The sequence below is a fragment of the Ochotona princeps genome, chromosome 22, assembly GCF_030435755.1.
Source record: "Ochotona princeps isolate mOchPri1 chromosome 22, mOchPri1.hap1, whole genome shotgun sequence".
NCBI classification, from domain to species: Eukaryota; Metazoa; Chordata; class Mammalia; order Lagomorpha; family Ochotonidae; genus Ochotona; species Ochotona princeps.
In genome coordinates, this window is record NC_080853.1 from 14,784,533 (window position 1) to 14,803,938 (window position 19,406).

The 19,406-nt window shown below is 51.3% G+C and overlaps 1 protein-coding gene across 2 annotated transcripts; it reads right to left on the reverse strand.

The window, feature by feature from the left end:
* Window positions 1-340: 340 nt before the first annotated feature.
* FAM83D (family with sequence similarity 83 member D) lies at window positions 341-19,406 on the reverse strand. 2 transcript variants are annotated; one of them, XM_058679746.1, is made up of 4 exons: window positions 18,879-19,405; window positions 8,025-8,192; window positions 3,495-3,619; window positions 341-1,714 (listed from the first exon to the last, which is right to left on the reverse strand). In XM_058679746.1, the coding sequence occupies exons 1-4, from the start codon at window positions 19,359-19,361 to the stop codon at window positions 727-729; spliced, it is 1,764 nt and encodes a 587-aa protein (XP_058535729.1). In that variant the 5' UTR covers window positions 19,362-19,405; the 3' UTR covers window positions 341-726. The 2 variants fall into 2 exon arrangements, with proteins under 2 accessions (XP_058535729.1, XP_058535730.1); XM_058679747.1 differs by lacking the exon at window positions 341-1,714 and having other exon boundaries at window positions 3,502-3,619; window positions 8,021-8,192; window positions 18,879-19,406.

Consider the following 19,406-nt stretch of genomic DNA (forward strand, 5'->3'; position numbering starts at 1 on the left):
AACCGGGATGTTCCAAATACTGGGAGTCAGGAACTTCCTCTGGGTCTCCCATGTGAGTGCAGGGGCGCAAGGACTTGGCCCATCCTCTATTGCCTTCCAGGTCATCAGCAGGGAGTTCTGGATCAGAAGTACAGTAGCTGGGACACAAAAAGAATGCCAGTACTGCAGATAGCTACACCACTACGCTGGCTCCACGTACATTTATCTGTGACATACTTCTAGTATTAAAGAGAAAACTGTCAGAAAGAAAAACAAACGTACACAATGGAACCAATGTTGTTTGTATTTATTTAATTTTAACAACACAGATATTCTAAAGAGAAAATAAAACGGGTTTTTTCTTTTTTTCTAAATAGGTTGGTGATTGTAAAAGTAGTGGTGACTCAAATCTCAAAAAGAGAAAGCATAAAAGTCAAGAAAAATGTGAGACAAACAAATATTGTATCTCTTACCAGAATTAACCTTAGGACACCTAAACATTGTCCAAAGGAGATATCAATATTAAAGCTGTGCAACAAACAAACAAAAAAAAAACACAAAAAAAATTGTACCGATAGTGTTGCAACCATAACACCAAATGCTTGGTTTACACATGACAAAAAGGAAAGTCAGGTTGTAGAAGTGTAGGCCAGTCCAGGTGACAGAAAGGCAGGTGAAGAGAAGCTGGGCACAGGGGATGTGGCTTCCAACCAGCAGGAAGCTCTGTGGAGTTAAGGTCCTGAGCCATCAGGGGTAGGAAGGATATAGCGAGACATCTCTAACAGTCAGCATGTTCACCGAGGCCCTGGGGAAGTTTCCAGAGTTGAAGCTGAGGTAGTTTTCAGTAAACAAGGTTCTCCTGGAGAGCATGGCCAGCATGTGGTGCAGCCTGGACCTGATGCCGGCCAAGTGGAACTGCCGCTCCTTGTTGAGGTTTCTAAGCGAATCCCTCAAGCACAGCTCCAGGTGAGGGGTGCCCAGCAGTGAGGGGTAGCCAGGATGGTGGAAGTCGGGGGCCCTGATAGAAGTGTGGGAGCCAACAGAGCTCGCCACAGAGCCTTGGGAGGACAGAGAGGACAAAGACTTCAAGCTGGAAGACCTGGACAGGGACATTTTGGATACAGGGGACCCTTCTTTGGACTGGGCGCCCTGAGAAAGGACACAGCTCTCCTCTGCGTCCGTCTGGGTGGTGGCGGACCTGGCGCAAAGTGTGGTCTGGGAACTCGCCACCCTGGTGGCTACTGTGCTCTGAGTGCCAGCACACGCTCTGCTGGTACTGGTCTGTGTCCCCACCTCCCTTGCGCTCCTGGAGGCCACCTCCTCTTCTGGTTCCGTCTGGGTGGCCACGTGAACAGCCTTCCTGCCCTTATAGTAGTCCTCGTGTCCGTGGAGGTGGTCGTCTTCACCAAGGGTGGAGGATGGGGAGGCAGGGCGCCTGCTCTCAGCCCCACTCTCCTCGGGCCCGTCCGCCTCTAGCCCTGGCCTCTTAGGCGTGCTGGAGAGCCTGGCTAGGCGCATGCGCAGCAGGTTGCCCAGTGTAAGCTCCTTGGACTGTGGCTTCCAGTCGGCGAGGTGGTCAAACCTGCCGCTGATCCGGAAGCTGGACAGCAGTTTGGAGCTGATGGGTTTTGACTGGGCATAGAGGATGCGGAACTCCAGATCAAAGTGTTCCACCACTTGGCCCGACAGGATGACCAGGTTACTGCTGTTTAATTTGCCGTCGGTCCAGGTAAAACTAAAGGGTGAAAATCAGACAGAAGCTGGTGAGGGAGAGGAATTTTAGCTCATTTATTATCAAGGACAGCCAAGACCTTGCCACATAAGAGTCATACTTCGGTGACACTATACCTACCATTTAGTGTGACTTCAAACAGCCTTAGCATCTACATGGAAAAGACGAACTCGCTAATCAGAAGGTAGAACAGCCAACCATCTTAACACAGTGCATAATCCTGGACAGTCCTCAGCCTCAAGTCTTCAGGTAGGGTTTCTTCTCTTGTCATTGGCCCAGTGCTCTCATTTTCTTTTATCTTATTTTCTAAAGGTTTGTTTTTTCATTGGAAAGGCAGATTTACAGAAAAAAGGAGAAACAAAGATCTTCCATCTGTTGCTTCACTCCCTAAAGTGGTCACAACAGCTTTGGGTCATCCTCTATTACTTTTCCAGGCCATAAGCAGGGAGCTTGATGGGAAGTGGAGCAGACAGGACATGAGCTGGTGCCCATATGGGATCCTGGTGTCTCCAAGGCAAGGATTTAGACACTGAGCCATCACACAGGGCCCGAGGACAGTTCCAGCTGCTTCACCTCCAAGCCAATTCCCTGATAATGTGTCGGAGAAAACAGCAGAAAGTGGCCCAAAGCTCTGGGCCCCTGCACCCATGTGAAGAGACAGGAACGAAGCTCTTGGCTCCCAACTTCGACCTGGCCTTAGCCCTGGCTATTGTGGCCATCTAACCAGCACATGGAAGATCTCTCTCTCTCTCCTTATCTCTCTCCCTCTCTCTGTAACTCTGCCTGCCTTTCAAACTAATAAATAAATCCAGAAGAAAAAAAAAAAGAGAGACACCAGTTGGGATGTCTATGTGAGTTTCTGAGTGCCTGCTTCATTCTGATCCAGCTTCCTGCTCAGGCACATCCTGGGAGGCAGCAGGGACTAGGTCACTTTTCACAAGTGCCTGCCACCTACACAAGAGACCCTACTGAGTTTCAGACTTTTAGCTTCAGTGTGGCCCATAATTTTTGGGAGTGAACCAAGTGGTGGAAGACATAATTATCAGTCAGGACACATTGCCTCAAAAATAAATTTTTCTTTTTTAAACTGCAAAGATACACCTCATGGATATGATTAGACAATGTCACGTGGAAGCGACAGGACACACAACCATCAGAACCACTTTAGTAGTAATGGAATGAGTTCTGGAGATTAGTACAAACCACTCATTACTGCCACGTACCAGCCTATTTCCGGGCTCTCTGCCTTAAGACACCAATGCCAAAGTGAGACTTCAAAGGTGGGGTTCAAAGCATGATCAGAATTTGCTAGACCACAGCACTAAATTACAAGGTTTGAGGCAAGGCGAAGAATGTAAGTTCAAAGATGACAGCTCCGGCTCTGCCTCCAACACTGATGCAGACACATGGCACCTGCCCTTACCTTCAAGTGGGTGGGGTCCACTCCCTGAAGTCACCAGGACCCCTGATCCTGTCTCTGTTAACCTACAACTCATCCACTGCAGTCCTGGGCCAAGGCTTGAATCTGGGCCTCACCGGCTCCGTGGTCTCGAGGCAAATTCAATCTCTGTATTTTCCTTTTGTGGCCCACAGGACAAGGGAGGCCACTCCAGCCGAGCACTTCCAGTGGAAGGCTTGTCCGGCTCGTGTCTGCAGAGGTGCACACGTGGGACTGCATGGCCAGGAAGGCTCTCGCTCAGAAGCAGTGGGAATCCTACCCTGGGCAACGCCCTTGCTTCTGGAAGGCTTGCAGGAACGTGTGACGCCCCGGCCAGAGACTCACCTGTAGGAGCCTGTTGCCACGCGAATGCCATCAATCAGAGTGAACTTTTCGTGAACCTTCCCAATGATCTTGGTTCCTGACCTTGCGTAGTAGATATTTCCCGTAATAGTCCGCACTGTCATCAGCTGTTGGCATGAGAGTGGGAGGAGAAGGAAGGAAAAACAGTGACTCCCATCCGGAGGGCAAGGGATGAAGATGTTTAGTTTATAATTCCCAAAAAACTTCATGGCAGACATGCCACTGAGGGCCATTACCTGGCAATAGCACACAGGGCATAGTAGCCAGATGCTTCCAGAATCCAGAGGAATGCCTCTTCTACACTTAGTCCATCATCCTGGAAGTCCCTTCCTTACATTTATTTTTCCTGCCTTTGGATTGGCTCAGCTATGGCCATTGCAGCCATTTGGGGAGAGAGTCAATGGATAAAAAAATCTCTCTGTCTTTCCTTCTCTGTAAATCTGCTGTTCAAATCTTCCTTTTTAAAAAAAGATTTATGGGCCCGGCGGCGTGGCCTAGCGGCTAAAGTCCTCGCCTTGAAAGCCCCGGGATCCCATATGGGCGCCGGTTCTAATCCCGGCAGCTCCACTTCCCATCCAGCTCCCTGCTTGTGGCCTGGGAAAGCAGTTGAGGACGGCCCAAAGCTTTGGGACCCTGCACCCACGTGGGAGACCCGTAAGAGGTTCCTGGTCCCGGCATCTGATCGGCGAGTACCGGCCCGTTGCAGCTCACTTGGGGAGTGAAACATCAGATGGAAGATCTTCCTCTCTGTCTCTCCTCTCTGTATATCTGGCTTTCCAATAACAATAAAATCTTAAAAAAAAAAAAAAAAGATTTATTTATTTGGAATGCAGAGTGACAAAGAGAAAGAAGGAGAGAGGGAGAGAGGTCTTCCATCTGCTGGTTGCTTCCAAATGGTTGCAACAGTCAAGGCTGAGCAAGGCTGAAGTCAGGAGCCAGGAATTCCATCTGGGTCTCCCACGTGGATGGTAGGGACGCAAACACGCCATCCTCCACTGCCTTCCCAGGCTCATCAGCAGGCAGTTGGATTGGAAGTAGAGCAGCCAGGGCTCAAATCTGCACTCTGATATGGGGTGCCAGCATTATGGGCATTGGCTTAACCCACTGTGCCACAGCATCAGCCCCTTTTAGGGTTATCTTAGAGACTCTCAGTTCCTGGGTATATGTGCTCTAGCAAGCCTCACCTTTTGGGGAGACTAAGCAAGAAAATGCACCAAAAGAATCTGAAACAAAACATGAGGGATAAATTCATCAAAGACAACACACTAGTGATAGATAATAATTTCAATGAAATCTGCAAGAAGTCCCACTGATGATATCCCTCCCCCATTTCTGACAGCACCCCTACACTGTAGTGGGTATGCAGAACAGGAACACAGACAAGCCTTCTCTACAGAACTACTGAGACAAAACATCCAGATCACACGTGGCTTAATCAAAATGTCACATTCTCACAAGTATGTATTTCCCAAGAAGGTACAGGACTGGGGTGGACAACGTGTCGCAGTAGGTTAAATGACCACTTTCAATGCCTATTTCTCATATTAGAGCAGCAGTTCAAGTCCCAGCTGTCCTGCTTCTGATCCATCCTCCTGATAATGTACCTGGGAGGCAGCGGATGACAGCCCACGTACTTGGGTTCCTGTCACATGCATGGGGGACCCAGACTGAGCTATAGTTCCTTGGCTTTGGTCTGGCCCAGACCTGGCTAGTGCAGGGATTTGGGAAGTAAATCCGTCCCTCTCTGTCACTTTTTTTTTAAAGTATACAGAATCATATAGTGCATGTGCAGGTATAACTATTCTTGCAAAATAACATGCATAAATGTATATAAAGTGGCATGCAAATGACTAAGAAAACCTGTACTTTTAAAAAAAATTTATTTATTTTTATTGGAAAGGCAGATTTATGGAACGAATGAAAAAATTACTAAGAAACTTCAGAAAGTACACAAAGAGTACGCAGCAGGGGGGCTCCCTGAAAGAGGTGATGAGTGCTGAGCTGAGTCTTAAAAGATCAACATCCAATACCTGCACTCAAACACGCCACCGTCGTTGGCTGTGGCTGTGTCTCTTTCCCTCCAGCATGCGTTATCTGAATGCTCTACAGGAATCCGTGACTGCGGCCGAAGTGCTTCTGAATGCCACACAGGAACCAAGTTCCTGCTGAGAGCAGCTCAACATTCTAAACCCAGGCCAGGGGGCGTACAGGGGAGTAAGTTCCCAAGGGGCGCAGGCTCAGGTGTACAGGTAAGAGAATCAACCAGGGAAGAGTGGGTCTCACTAGGAAGAAGTGAAAACCCCAATAAAACTTGGGGAACCCGGAGGCCCAGGCCTCCTTTAAGCTCCTCTACACCCAAGAAGGTGGCAACCTAAGTGAGCAACTGAGTCAGTATCCACCTAGAAGTCAGAGCCCACTGGGTGAACTATTCTGTGAGTTTTCTGCTGCTAACACACACAGCCTTCATTACAGAAAGAACACCTTAGTTACAGAAAGAAATCAAGCACTGACACCTTTCATTTCCGCACTGGGCTCCATATGTGTGTGGTCCTGGGCTGCGGCCTTGGGCCAAGCACGGTGCTCTCTGCTGTGCCTGACTTACATTTTCCTTGGGATCCACCTGATCCATTTTTAGCTGATAGCTGGGTCACAGGGCTATTTCACATGTTCTCTCAGCAGCAGTCCTCTCCCCATCATGAACTTAATTTGCAGCCAAGAGTGGCACGTTGGTAACCACCCCACTGAACTCTCTCCTCTGGTTTCTCCCTAGGGGAGGCAACCAAAAAGAACTCAGAGAGACAAGGTGCCAAATTCTACAAACCAAATTGCTGGATGATAACAAGGTGGTAAATGAGTGTCTTCTATGCAGTAACCTACAATAGTAAAACCCAAGTTCTTCATTGGTTTTGCTGACTGCTGTATTTCTAGGACCAAGACTGACAGGTGGCGACTGTAGGGGCTCACACAGGTGATACCCAGACCAAGCTCCAAAGTGTACAGGATATGTCATGAAATTAAAAACATGAATTCTGGGCCCAGCACAGTAGCTTACTGGCTGAAGTCCTTGCCTTGCATGCACTGGGATGATCTTATATGGGTGCCGGTTCATATCCCGGCAGCCCCACTTCCTATCCAGCTCCCTGCTTGTAGCCTGGGAAAGCAGTCGAGGATGGCCCAAAGCCTTGGGATTCTGCACCCGTGTGGGAGACCTGGAAGAAGCTCCTGGTTCCTGGCTTCGGATTGGCTCAGCTCTGGCCGTTGCAGTCGCTTGGGGAGTGAACCAGCAGACGGAAGATTTTCCTCTCTGTCTCTCCTCCTCTCTGTATATCTGACTTTCCAATAAAAATAAATCTTAAAAAAAAAAAAAAAACATGAATTCTGTAACAAATATGATGATTTTTCTTGCCTGTTACACCTAAGAAGACCAAGTCAGCTAAGATGTGCAGCCTGACATTTTAAGTAATTCCACTTCCTCTCAGGGCTACAGGAAAGGACATTGAGTGTAGGTGTGCACCAGTGAGGAAGGAGCGTGTGATAGTGATGACGAGCTGGGGGTGTCAGGCAGACCGAGGAGGAGACACACCCCGGATCCGTGACTTTGTAGCTGTAGATTCGCAGCCTCTGGGTGCCATCCTATACTGCTCAAAAACAGAGGGGGCACTGCCCCTTGCCTGCCAGGGCTGCTGAGAGGACCAGGTGACCCAGCAGTTATGGGGAGCACCAAACAGTACCCAGAACAGAGCAGGAGCTCAACAAACAGGGCCCTTTGTGATCCCCAGTGGAGCCTCCTGGAGCCCCCATTGCAAGCAGCACCTTCCTGCAGCCCTGGGGCGCTCAGCCACTAAGACATCACTGACATGCCATTCGGTTCAATGGGACAATTCTATAGTTTTTAAGCGTACTAATGGCTCTATGCAGCCATCCTGATGGTCACATTTAGAGCATTCTCACCACTTTGGAAAGAAGGTCTGCACCCTTTAGCCCTCACCCCCTTCATTCCCTCCCCACCTCACCCTCTCTCTGTAGATTTCCCTATTCTGGTCTTTGCTGTGAATGCAATGATTTAATGAACAGTCCTTTGTGATCAGCCTCCTTCACATCATAAAACATGTTCAGGTTCATCTGTGTTGTAGCATGTGTCAGTTCTTTGTTCCTATCTGTGGTTAAATAATGCCCCATTGTGCAAACAGCTGGCACATTGTCTATCTGTTTATCAGCTGACGGACAGTGGATGGGCCCCACCCTCTAGCTAGCATGCATATTATCTCTATAAACACTCAGCTGTGTGTCTTGGTGTGGACACAGCTTTTCATTTCTCTTGGGTAGAAACCCAGGAGCGGACTTGCCAAGCCACAAATGGGCGTTGTTCCTCTCCTCTGTGCTTTTGGGTGAATGACCTTGCTCAGGGCCTCAGTTCCCTAGTTTAAAGAGGAGAAGGAGGAGACCATCACCAGCCACCACACGGATCCCAGACATTGCCTGTGGTGAAACCGGAAATAGGGCAGCACCAACCTTCTCTTGTTCGGGATGGACTTTCAGATCCATGCACATATCCAGAAACTGGGGGAGCAGAGCCTGATCCAGAAGGATGTACACGGCGACCCCTTGCTTCCGGCAGATCTCCTGCAGGTCTCTGAAGATGTCGATGTCCGTGAAAACATCCATCACCACAGCAATCACCTACACGGGGAGGCAGAGAGGAGCAGGCAGTCAGCCCTGAAAGCACCACTTCCTGCGAGCGCGCTGTCCTCTGGGCCCAGCTCAGAGCTGCGAGAGGACACCATCGTCCTTGTACCCTTCTTCCCATCCTTGCCTGCACTGCCACGGGCCTCCCCTCACCACACACCCATCCATCCCCAAGAACACTCAGGCCTCCAGGCCTTGCTCAGTGTGATCTGGCCTAGTTTGCATCCCCAACTGCCTGCCAGCCATGCTCCTGCACACTGGAAATTTTTATTTTAATTTTTGAGTTTTATCATATAATTCTGTATAGTCTGGGATTCCCCTCCCCTCACTTTCCACTCCCCGACTGATTTTTCCCAAATTGTCACAGCAGTACATTTCTTCATAAGGAGTTACAATTCCATCAGTCTTCTATTTAAAAAAAAAAAGAAGAAAAGAAAAGAAAAGAAATCTAGATTAAGGAGCCGGTACTATGGCTCAACTGGCTAATCCTTCCCCTTGCAGCACCAGTATCCCAAATAGAGGCCAGTTCATGTCCTGGTTGCTCCACTTGCTATCCTGCTTGTAGCCTAGGAAAACAGTCGAGGACGGCCCAAAACTTTGGGACCCTGCACCCACATGGGAGAGCCAGAAGAAACTCCTGGCTCCTGGCTTTGGATTAGCTCAGCTCTGGCCATTGTAGCCATTTGGAAAGTGAGCCAGCAGATAGAAGATCTTTCTCTCTGTATCTCCTTCTCATTGCAAATCTGCCTTGCCAATAAAAATAAATAAATCTTTTTTTTTTAAATCTAGATTAAGCTACTGCCCTGCCTACCTAGCAAACTGCTCGTCAGACCACCAAAGCTAGCAGGGTTCTAGGGCCCAGTTCTGCTGCCTTGCCCTTACGATTTTCCCACCAGGCTCCAGCTTTCTATAATACCATAGATCGGGACCAGTAGAATGTCACAGAAGGTTAAGTCTCCACATGCATTGCTGGCATCCTATATAGGCACCAGTTAGAATGGCAGTTGCATTTCCAATGTAGCTCCCAGCTTACGCTCAGGGAAAGCAGCAAACAATGGGACCCTACACCCATGTGGGAAACCAGAAAGCAACTCCAGGCTCCTGGCTTCAGACCTGTCCAACTCCAGCCATTGTGGCCATCTTCCAGCAAATGAAAGATCTCTGCCCGTGTCTCCCCGCCCCCTCTCTCTCTATAAATCTGCCTTTCAAATAAGTACATCTTTCCTAAAAAAAAAAAAAAAAAACTAAATTAAAAACCACAGATCCTCTCCAAGACCCCTTCCCTGAGTCTACAATTTTGATTATTGTTCGATTTGGGACCATCATTTCTGATCTTTTTGTTATAATCTGGAAAAGCCCACCCATCCACCACCAACACACAGCTGGGAAGTGACCACAGCAGGCCTGCAGACGCCCCTGCCCGTCTCCCTGATGACACCTCCTCAGCTTGAGCTTCTTTCTCCCTGCAGCATGACCGCACTCTGCAGCACCTGCGGTCTGCCCAGTGTGAGCCCACAAGCTACAGGAGACCCCTTGGCATCACTTCACGCGTCCAGAGTTGGAGCTGCCAAGCCAGTTCAAGGCAGACAGACACCTGTCAGCTCCAGCTCTCCTCACCCTCAAGAAAGGGGCCTCCAGCCTCCAATCACTCCGAGGACCCTAACCCACACCCTTGGCAAGCTGTGCAGGTGTCAAAATCCCAAGGCTTCAGGCTCAGCCCAGCAGTGGGGGAGTTGGTTAAGGAGGCCCCAACCCAGGGACTCAGTAACAATCTGGAGCTGCAAGGGTTTCTCTGTCCTCCCATTGTCAACCATTAGATCCTGTCACCCAGTGTCACATTAATTCTGCACTTAGGGCACGGATGTAGGTGGAACCTCCTGGGCTGACCGTGCTGGACAGAAAGATGGTGTTTTTGAACTTGACAAAGACACAACTTCCCCCTCAACGGAAGACATGCACAGCAGGGAAACCAAATGAGGTCTCTTAATAGAATGCAAAGCCATCAGGGAGGGGCGAGGAGAAATAAGAAATCACCTCCCTTGCAGCAGCAGATATGCACAGGTATTCAAATGGTTAACACATGAAAAGCAGGGAAGGCTTCCTGGAGGAGATGGCATTTGACTTGAATCACAAATGAAGAAGATTTGGAGTGAGCATGTGAGAGTCACAAAGTTGATGGCATGCTGCCAGGAAGCCACGTGATGACAGAAAAGAGGGAGGTGCAGAGCAGTGGGGTTCCCACCAGGCCAGCTGGAACGCACAACATGCATGAAGAGGAGCCACAGGACATGCCTGGTGAAGACCGGATGAGTGAGCAAGATCGTGGAAGGCCTTGAATGCCTACGGAGGCATCCATCTTAATCCTCCTTCCCCACGTGGCCCGTGTGAGTCATGAGTGAGGACTTCAACTGCACAGAAGAAACTTGTGCAGGTCAGAGACCCAGCCCCACCTCTTCTCACCCAGGACTGCATACCTAAGCACCTGCAACATAGCAGGCATGTGATGGGTTTCTAGGATAATAAACTTCGAACAATTCTAAGGGACCAGCGAATGATAACAGGAAGGCCAGTGATACAGGTTTAAATGAGTCTGAGGTCAGTGTGTGGCACAGTGGGCTAACCTGCTGTTTATATCAACATAGCATATCAAAGTGCATGAGTTCAAGTCCTGGCTGTTCTACTTCTGACCAGCTTCCTGCAAATGCACCAGGAAGGCAGTGGAACATGGTCCAAGTGTTTGGGTCTCTATTCTCTCCCATGGGAAACTAGGATGGAGTTCCAGGTTCCTGGCCGCAGCCTGGATATACACCTGGCTGTGGTGGCCACTTGGGGAGTGTACTGGTGGGCAGAAGATCAACCTCTCTTCCCTGCCTTCCTCCACCTTCCTCTCTGTGTCGTTCTGCCTTTCAAATAAATAACTGTAAAAACAAAAAGAGCAGGGCCTGGCGCCTAGCCACTAAAATCCTCACCTTGCATGAGCCAGGATCCCATATGGGCACCGGTTCTAATCCCAACAGCCCTGCTTCCCTTCCAGCTCCCTGCTTATGGCCTGGGAGAGTAGTCGAGTACAGCCCAAAGCTTTGGGACCCTGCACCCACATGGGAGACCTGAAAGAAGCTCCAGGTTCCTGGCTTCGGATCAGAATAGCTCTGGCTGGGGCAGCCGCTTGGGGAGTGAATCAACAGATGGAAGATCTTTCTCTCTGTCTTTCCTCCTAGCTGTATATTTGACTTTCCAATAAAAGTAAAATAAATCTTAAAAAGCAAAAGAGTTACTTATTATTATTATTTTTTTAAGCAACGTTACAGGGCCCAGCATAGTAGCCTAGCGGCTAAAGGCCTTACCTTGCATGAGCTTGAATCCCACATGGAGGTTGGTTCACTTCCAAGCTACTTCAACTTCCCATCCAGCTCCCTGCTTGTGGCCTCAGAAAGCAATCAAGGATGGCCCAACGTCCTGTGACCCTGAACCCAATTGGGAGACCTGGAAGAAGCTCCTGGCTCCTGGCTTCAGATTGGCTGAGCTCCATTTGTTGTGACCACTTGGGGAGTGACCCAGTGGATGGAAGCTCTTTCTCTCTGTATTTCCTTCTCTCTGTAAGTCTGACTTTCCAAGAAGAATAAATAAATCTTTAAAAGCAGAATTATAGAGAGGAGGTAACAGAGGGACAGAAATCTTCCCTCCACTGGTTTACTCCCCAAATGGCCATAAAGGCCAGGGCTGAGCTGGTCTGAAGCCAGGAGCTTCTTCTCCATCTCCCATGTGGGTACAGGGCCCCAAGGCTTTGGGCACTCCTCTGCTGCTTTTCCAGGCCACAAGCAGGGAGGTAGATCAGCAATGAAGCAGCCAGGAGATGAACTGGTACCCATAGGAGATGCTAGAGATGGAGACTTCACTTATTAAACCAAGACACCAGCCCCTCAAATAAATAACTCTTGAAAAATACAAATGGGCCAGGCAAGAAGCACTGAGGGTGGCAGAGGAACAGGCCATGGGAAAGCCAAGCAGGGGAGGGAGCGGGAAGAGGAGGCTCAGGTGCAGGGAAACGGGCACAAACAAGCTCGAGAGACATGGATGGAGGGGACAGGGCCTCCACGGGGCAGTGAGGCTTTCCTAGAGGCCTTAGTGCCCTGTACAGGAGTGAGAGCAAGGCTCAGACTCCCGCCTGCCTCTCTGATACCCTATTCTTCTCGTAAACACTCAGGTGAGCCCAGCTGAGCCAGGCCTGGGCTCTGAGAAGGCAGCTCTACTCCGAACCCACAAGCCAGTGTGAGACAGACGGTGAGCCTGGCAGAGTGTGATGAGAGCCACAGCCTTGGGCACAACCTCCGGTGTTGCTGCAGAGACAACAGAGCTGGGGAATCCAGCCCTGCTGGCCAGGGAGACAGGGTTGCTGGATGGAGGTGTGCCCCACTCCCCCGGCCCCCCAGCCACCCCCAGGGCATAGTACAAAACACCTGCCAAAGGGAATTTGCTAATGAAACAATCACACAATCACCACCTTTGTTACTAGGTAAGAATCCCATTTGCTATTGGGTTCATTGTTCGAAGCTTTCCCACATGTTGGATTTGGACACTAGTCTCTAACACCCTCTGGGAGTTTGCAGGCTTCTCTCCCCACCGCCCCACCCCTTACCCAAAAAGAGCCTTCCTTCCTGTAACAGTAGAAGCAGGAGGGGCAGTCCTACTGTGGGAGCTGCAGGGAGGCCTTCCTCACCTCACCACCAAACCCTGAACAGCTGAGACAAACCTGGGACTTTCCAAAATCCCAGGAGACAACCCCCTCCTAGGGGTGAACAAGGATCCAGACTCATCTCCCAGGATTAGGGTTCACCCTGCACATGCAGGGCCCCAGGAGTACACCTGGTCTTGAAGCATGGCAGCTATTGGTCACTGCACCTGCTCCCTGTGACACAATGTGAGATGGGCACAGGAGACACCCCCAGAAAGTGCAGCAGCCCATGCCCTCTAGATGCCTGCAGTCACTGTGGGCACTGCAGAGCCTGTTTATGGAAAGGTTGTGCAAGTGGTAACCTTTGAGAGATGACCCCGGGGTCAACAACCATTTGGAACTCAGTACAAATTGGTCCCAAGATGATGCCTCCCTCCAGAGGAACATCCAGCTGATCAGCAGCTTGGGTGGCACCCCTGTACTGTTGCAGCCATGCCAGGGTGCAGTGTAATGTCATCACAGGTGACAGGCCCCAAGTCCAGTCCCTCAGTCCCTCCGACTATGCCCTGCTGGGAGCACAGTGTGACGAAACCCATGGATACATCCAGGTACTACGAAAACAGAGCCCATAGGAACCCAGCCCTGCTGGCAGGGACAGCCAGGGCTGTGGGAGGTGCTGCATCTTTATTTACAGGTGCAGACTCAGACCTCGGACTTAGACTTTTCCGCTGTCAGGCACCAGTGTGCTCAAGCAAGTTCTGCTGGCTTCTTTGGCGGTGTGCAGAAAACACCACTTCTCTTGTAGCACCTGGTGGCTCCCTGGGTGACAGTAAAAGTTTGGAAGTTGCTGGCACACAGAAAACCCTCAGATGACTGTGACAGACGGTCCCAGTCCCACGTCTGCCACTATGCCCAGGCAAGTCATTTCTCCTGAGCCTCGGTGTCCTGAGCGCAGGGCCACCTCCAGCTCCAAAGGGCATGATTCACGCAGCCTCCATGGGCTGGTCTGGGCTCTGACCGGACGCAGGTGCAGCCTCCTCAAGGGGCCTCTTGGGGCCAGTCATTCCAGTTCTCATTCCAGCTCTTCTTTGGCATGAAGCAGGAAGTTCGTGTCCATCACCCCACACCGCAGTGACCCTCCCTGTCCATCCAACTCATAGAGCAGGAGCAGGTGTGCAACGCACTTGGAATCTGACCAGAGGTCTGCACACGTGTGTTTGCCCAGATGTGCAAGGGCCAGCATTGCTGGCCAGCCCCCAGAGCCCCTGACACTCTCACTCTGCTAGAGATCCTGACCCGAGAGCAAAAAGATGCATTTTCTCCCTAGCTACTACACATGCTAACAGAAGTTAACTCCCTGGGAGCTCTTTAAAACAAAAAAATCTTTAAATAACTATCTGATGTTATCATCAGGGATTACAAAACAAAGAACTACCAGGTGTTTGGCCTGGCAATTAAGATACCCATGTCCTGCCTGGGAGGATCAGGGTTCAATCCCCAACCCCAACTCCTGACTCCAGCTTCCTGCGATGCAGACCCCGGGAGGCAGCAGCGATGACAAGAGACTGGGTTCCTGCCAGCCACATGGAGGATGTAGATGTCATTGCCAATTCCTGACCCATGCCTAGACCCAGGCATCGTGGGCATTTTGGACATGAACCAGCAGAGGAGATTGCGCACAAGCTCATACTCTTTCCTCACTCCTCAAATCCGAAAAAAATAAAATTATTAAAAAAAAAAAAAAAGAGGCTAGCATTGAGGGGCAGCGAGTTAAGCCATCGCTGGATGACGGATGCAGGCTCATGTCCTGGCTGCTCCAGTGCCAACCCAGCGTCCTGCTAATACACCTGGGGAAGCAGCCGAGGACTGAAAAGGTTACACACATGATCTACTATTCTGAAGTCCAACAGAGCCTTCTATGGGAGGCATTTTTACCTTGTTTTTAAAACTTATTTTTATTTTCTTGAAAAGCAGAAAGAGAGAGAGAGAAACAGAGAAATCTTCCATCTGCTGCTTTACCCAACAACATCCAGGGCTCAGGCCAGACTGAAACTGAGTGATCACAACACAATCCAAGCCTCCCAACCACAGGGACCCAACCACTTGAGGTATCAGTACCACCTTCCAGGGCGCACAACAGCAGGACGCTGGAATCAGAACTGGGACTCAAACCCAGTCATAGCCGGGATGTGGAAAAAAAAACCTGCCCCTTAATAATTAATTAATATTTATATTTTTAAGATTTATTTATTTTACTTGAAAGTCAGAGTTACGGGAGGGGAGATAGAGAGTGGCTTTTCATCCACTGGTTCACTCCCCAAACAGCCACAATGACCAGAGCTGAGCTGGTGCGAAGCCAGGAGTCAGAAGCTTCTTCTAGGTTTCCCACGTGGGTGCAAGGTCCCAAAGCTTTGGGCTGTCCTCGACTGCCTTCCTAGGGAGCTGGACTGCAGGTGGGGCAGCCAGGATTCGAATTGGTACTCATAAGGGATGTGGCACCAAAGCAGAGGATTAGCTTGCTATGCTACCTTCTTACCTTTCATTTACTTTAATTTCATGAATTCTTTTTTAAAAGAACCGATTCTTTTTTGTTTGTTTTTGTTTCGGAAAGTTAGATATACAGAGAGGAGGAGAGACAGAGAGGAAGATCTTCAGTCCATTGATTCACTCCCCAAGAAGCAGCAACGGCCAGAGCTGAGCCGATCCGAAGCCAGGAGCCAAGAGTCTCTTCCAAGTCTCCCACATGGGTGCAGGGCTATCCTCGACTGCTTTCCCAGGCCACGAGCAGGGAGCTGGATAAGAAGCAGGGCTGCCGGGATTAGAACTGGTACCCATTTGGAATCTGGTGCATGCAAGCCAAGGACATTTGCCATTAGGCTACCATGCTAGGCCCTAATTTCATGAGACTAATGGCCCCGTGTGGTTCAGGGCAGTCCAGACACTCCCTATTGGAACCCAGCATGTCCTCCTTTCTTCCTAGAGCTGCAGGGCTCTCTGCTGGACTGGCTCACTCACCAACCTTCCCTGACTTCCCTATCTGACACACGCGAGGTGGAAAGAAGACAGAAATGCAGTAGGCAAGGTAGCACAGAACCTAATCCTCCCCCCGTGGCACTGGCACTGGAATGGCATCAGTTCGTGTCCCGGCTGCTCCACCTCCCATCCAGCTCCCTGCCTGTGGCCTGGAAAAGCAGTGAAGGATGGCCCATAGCCTTGGGACCCTACATCCGCTTTGGAAGCCTGGAAGAAGCTTCTGGCTCCTGGCTTTGGATTGGATCAGCTCAGCTCTGGGCATTGTGGCCACTTGGGGAGCGGATCAGTGGACAGAAGATCTCTCTCTCTGTACCTCCTTCTCTCTGTAACTATGCCTTTCCAAGAAAAATAAATAAATCTTAAAAGAAGGAGAGAAGGAAAGAAAGGAAGGAACGTAGGAAGGTAGCTAAGTAGATACAGAGAAATGAAGGAAGAAAGGGACTGAAAAACAGACAGTGGCAGACAGAACAGCATCTGCCAGAGCTGGAAGGGGTGCAGAATGGCACATTCTTTGGGAAGATCAAATTCTGCAGAGAGATGCTGGTGGTGGCTGTACAGCAATGAGGAAGCGCTTGGCACCACGGAACCCTCAACGCTGGTGAAAACAGCACATGTTGCGTTGCATATTATACCACAATTCTACGATGCAAGGACAACCTCCCGAGACAAAGAATTCTGTGACAGCAGTGGCAAGGCTGAGAAACCTGCTCTGCGTTGACATAGGAGCTGAACACAGTGCCCCGGATCCAGCATCAGGCACCGGAGGGCTGGGCAAGCACAGGATAGCTGCAGCTCAGACACAGGCCCCGACACGCCGGCGACCTCTGGAAGATTCCTTGGCTGCTACTTCTCCCAGCCGGGCTCATGCACGGGTTAGCAGAAGCAGGTTCAAGAGTGAGGGTGTGGCAAAAGTTGTCTCTCTGGAACAAAAGCACACAGGGACCAGGTAACTGACAGGGACAATGGCTGGGAGGTGAGTGGGCTCCTCCAGGAGGCTGAACTTTGCTTGTGGGTTCCCTTCCAGAAGCTGGGATTAGCCGAGCCCCATCAGCAGGGCATGACAGAATGAGGTCAGGCAGCCCTTCCAGGCCCTGGCTGTGGCCCAGCCAAACACTGATTCCCACGGCAACAGAGGCAAGACACGGAAGGAGTGCTAGAGTGGCGAGGGGCCGACTGTCAAGCAAGTACCATGCACAAGGCAGCTACTTCGTATGGTTCAACACTGTGCTGAAAAATCCCTTAGCGAGTGAACACGCAGGCTTTCAAGGGGTCCAAAGCGGTGCTTCCTCCAGTTCTGGTTTAATTCAAATAGCACCAAGTAAGCTGCTGGCTTGTCCTGAATCTGTGCAATACATCCCACATGTGTATTTACAGCTTCTCTCACTATGAAAGGCACACAGAAATCAAGCCAGCGGAGGGGTCAGCCTACATACAAGCCCCGTCGCATTGAGCAGGGCGTGGATACTTGCTGACAGTCACCTGAACTAGTTTTCTTCCTACCAGTCCCTTGTCACCTGAAGCACACAGCTCAAATGAGCAGAAGCACATCAGACAGACAAACCACTGTGTGTCTACTGAGCACTTATCCCGTGTCCGAAGCCTTGGGTGACCTAGCGTGGTCTATGAGCCGCCAGAGAAAGCCTAGCCCAGAACCATTCATTTAGGTTGCAGGGGCCAGAAGGGCCCCTGGCACCCCTCCCTGTGCCCACTGCTCGGGCTTCCTTCAGAACTACGCCTCAAGACACAGGTGGGTCCACACACCTCCCTGGGGAGGACCGATAAAGTTCCATGAGGCAAACACCAAGGTCTGACCCCATGCCAGTGCAGCCTGGTGCCCCGTCTCCGAGGAAATCACGCGGAACCTGTTGAGCTGATTTCAAAGTGCGTTTACCTATCAAGACTCCCAAGTCCTTCCTCGGCTCCAGGTACTAGAGTTATCTGCATGGCTCCACCTCCCCCAGAGGGAACTGCGTGCCCACTTACAAAACCCACAAGGTTGCCTTTCAAAATAGAAACAAAACCCTTTTAACGGAACCCACAAGTGAAATGTTGGCAGCATCCAAAGGACCTTGGGTCACTTATGGCATCAGAGCACTGACCCCAGCCCACACTCACCCCTCAACAGGCCACTGTAGTCACAGCAACCCTGCCACTCACGGTATAAGGCAACAGGCCTTATTGCATTCCACAGCTTTACTTGCCATGTCCCTGGAGTGGCCACAAGGCCAAGAAGCTGGACACTGCCAGCCAGCAGACAGGCTGCCCACGTGCTGGACGGAGGTGTCCACTGTCACACCCACCTGTGCTGCTGTGTCCTTCCTCCTGGACCGCAGCACCCTGCCACATCCTGACAGCAGGTAGACAAGACCTCCCACTGCACCCAGCCACGCAGTGGCCAAACTCACTGAGAACAGAAAGACCCAAGACGTCTGGCTGACCGGAACAGCTCCCACTTAGTCCTTGACCCATTCAACCACAGAAGGGCTGGCCTCCCTCCCCCCTCTGGCCAGAAGCTAAGGGACCCGTGAGAGAAGACCCATAAAGTTCTGAACAGTAATCACGGGTCCCTGGCCCATGGTCCCTGGGGGGAGGGGGGACATCGTTCTGTTGTTTCTCTCCAAGGACAGGCCTCTTTTGCTAAGGCGTTTTCTAAGAAGTCCCCTGGACGTGAGACCTAGCACCAGCTGACGCTCGGAAAAACTGGTGATGTGGTTTGCTTTTAAATGATCCCTGGCATTGAGATTATTTCTGGTCTCTCTCCCAGGGACATGCCTAATAGGAACTACAACCCCGGCACAAAAGCCACCAAGAATGGCCGGGGGAGGGGGGACTCAAAGCAGAGACATGCAGAGCGCAGCGGAGCAGAGAGGCCCGTGGAACCACCGGCCGTGGTGGGTGGACAGGGGCGTAAAGCGCAGAGAGGGCAGACCCTTCTCGAAGGGGGCCTCCCGTCCGACCTGGACGGAGCCGCTCACCTCTCGCGCCGAACGGAGCTGCTGGCGCAGCGCGTCCTTGCAGCCATAGGGGCCACGCTCGCCCGCGCCGCGGGGCTGGAAGTGCGCCTCGACGCGCGTGGCGCCGCGGTAGGCGCCCTGGTAGAAGGCAGGCCAGCCGAGCTCCAGCAGCGGCGGCTCCAGGTCCGACTGCTCGGGGAAGTAGGTGCCAGACGAGCAATCGTGCGACGAGCTGAACGAGTCCTCCACCGCCGCGGTGCCCGCCGCTCCCTCCTCGCCGGGCCGTTCGGCGGCACGCAGGATGGCGCGCACCTCATCGGGGTTCAGGAAGCGGCCCAGGCGCTCGCGTCGCAGGAAGGCCGAGAAGGCGTCGGGGCCTCCCGTCACCAGCTCCTCGAGCGCCAGGCGCCTCGCCTCGCTGAAGAGCTCGGCGGGGTTGGGCGGCCCGCACGGCGACAAGCAGGCGGTGGGCAGCTCGTCCATCACCTCGGGCCGCACAGCCATAGATGCGTTCCCACAGGACCACGCACGGACAGAAGCCCAGGCTGC

Excerpts from the sequence above, each read along its gene's own strand:
- FAM83D (XM_058679746.1), bottom strand. The coding sequence starts at position 19,361 with ATGGCTGTGCGGCCCGAGGTGATGGACGAGCTGCCCACCGCCTGCTTG. Across the intron at positions 3,620-8,024 it reads TCCATCCCGAACAAGAGAAG|CTGATGACAGTGCGGACTAT; the intron begins GTTGGTGCTGCC and ends TCATGCCAACAG. Across the intron at positions 1,715-3,494 it reads GTGGCAACAGGCTCCTACAG|TTTTACCTGGACCGACGGCA; the intron begins GTGAGTCTCTGG and ends TTCACCCTTTAG.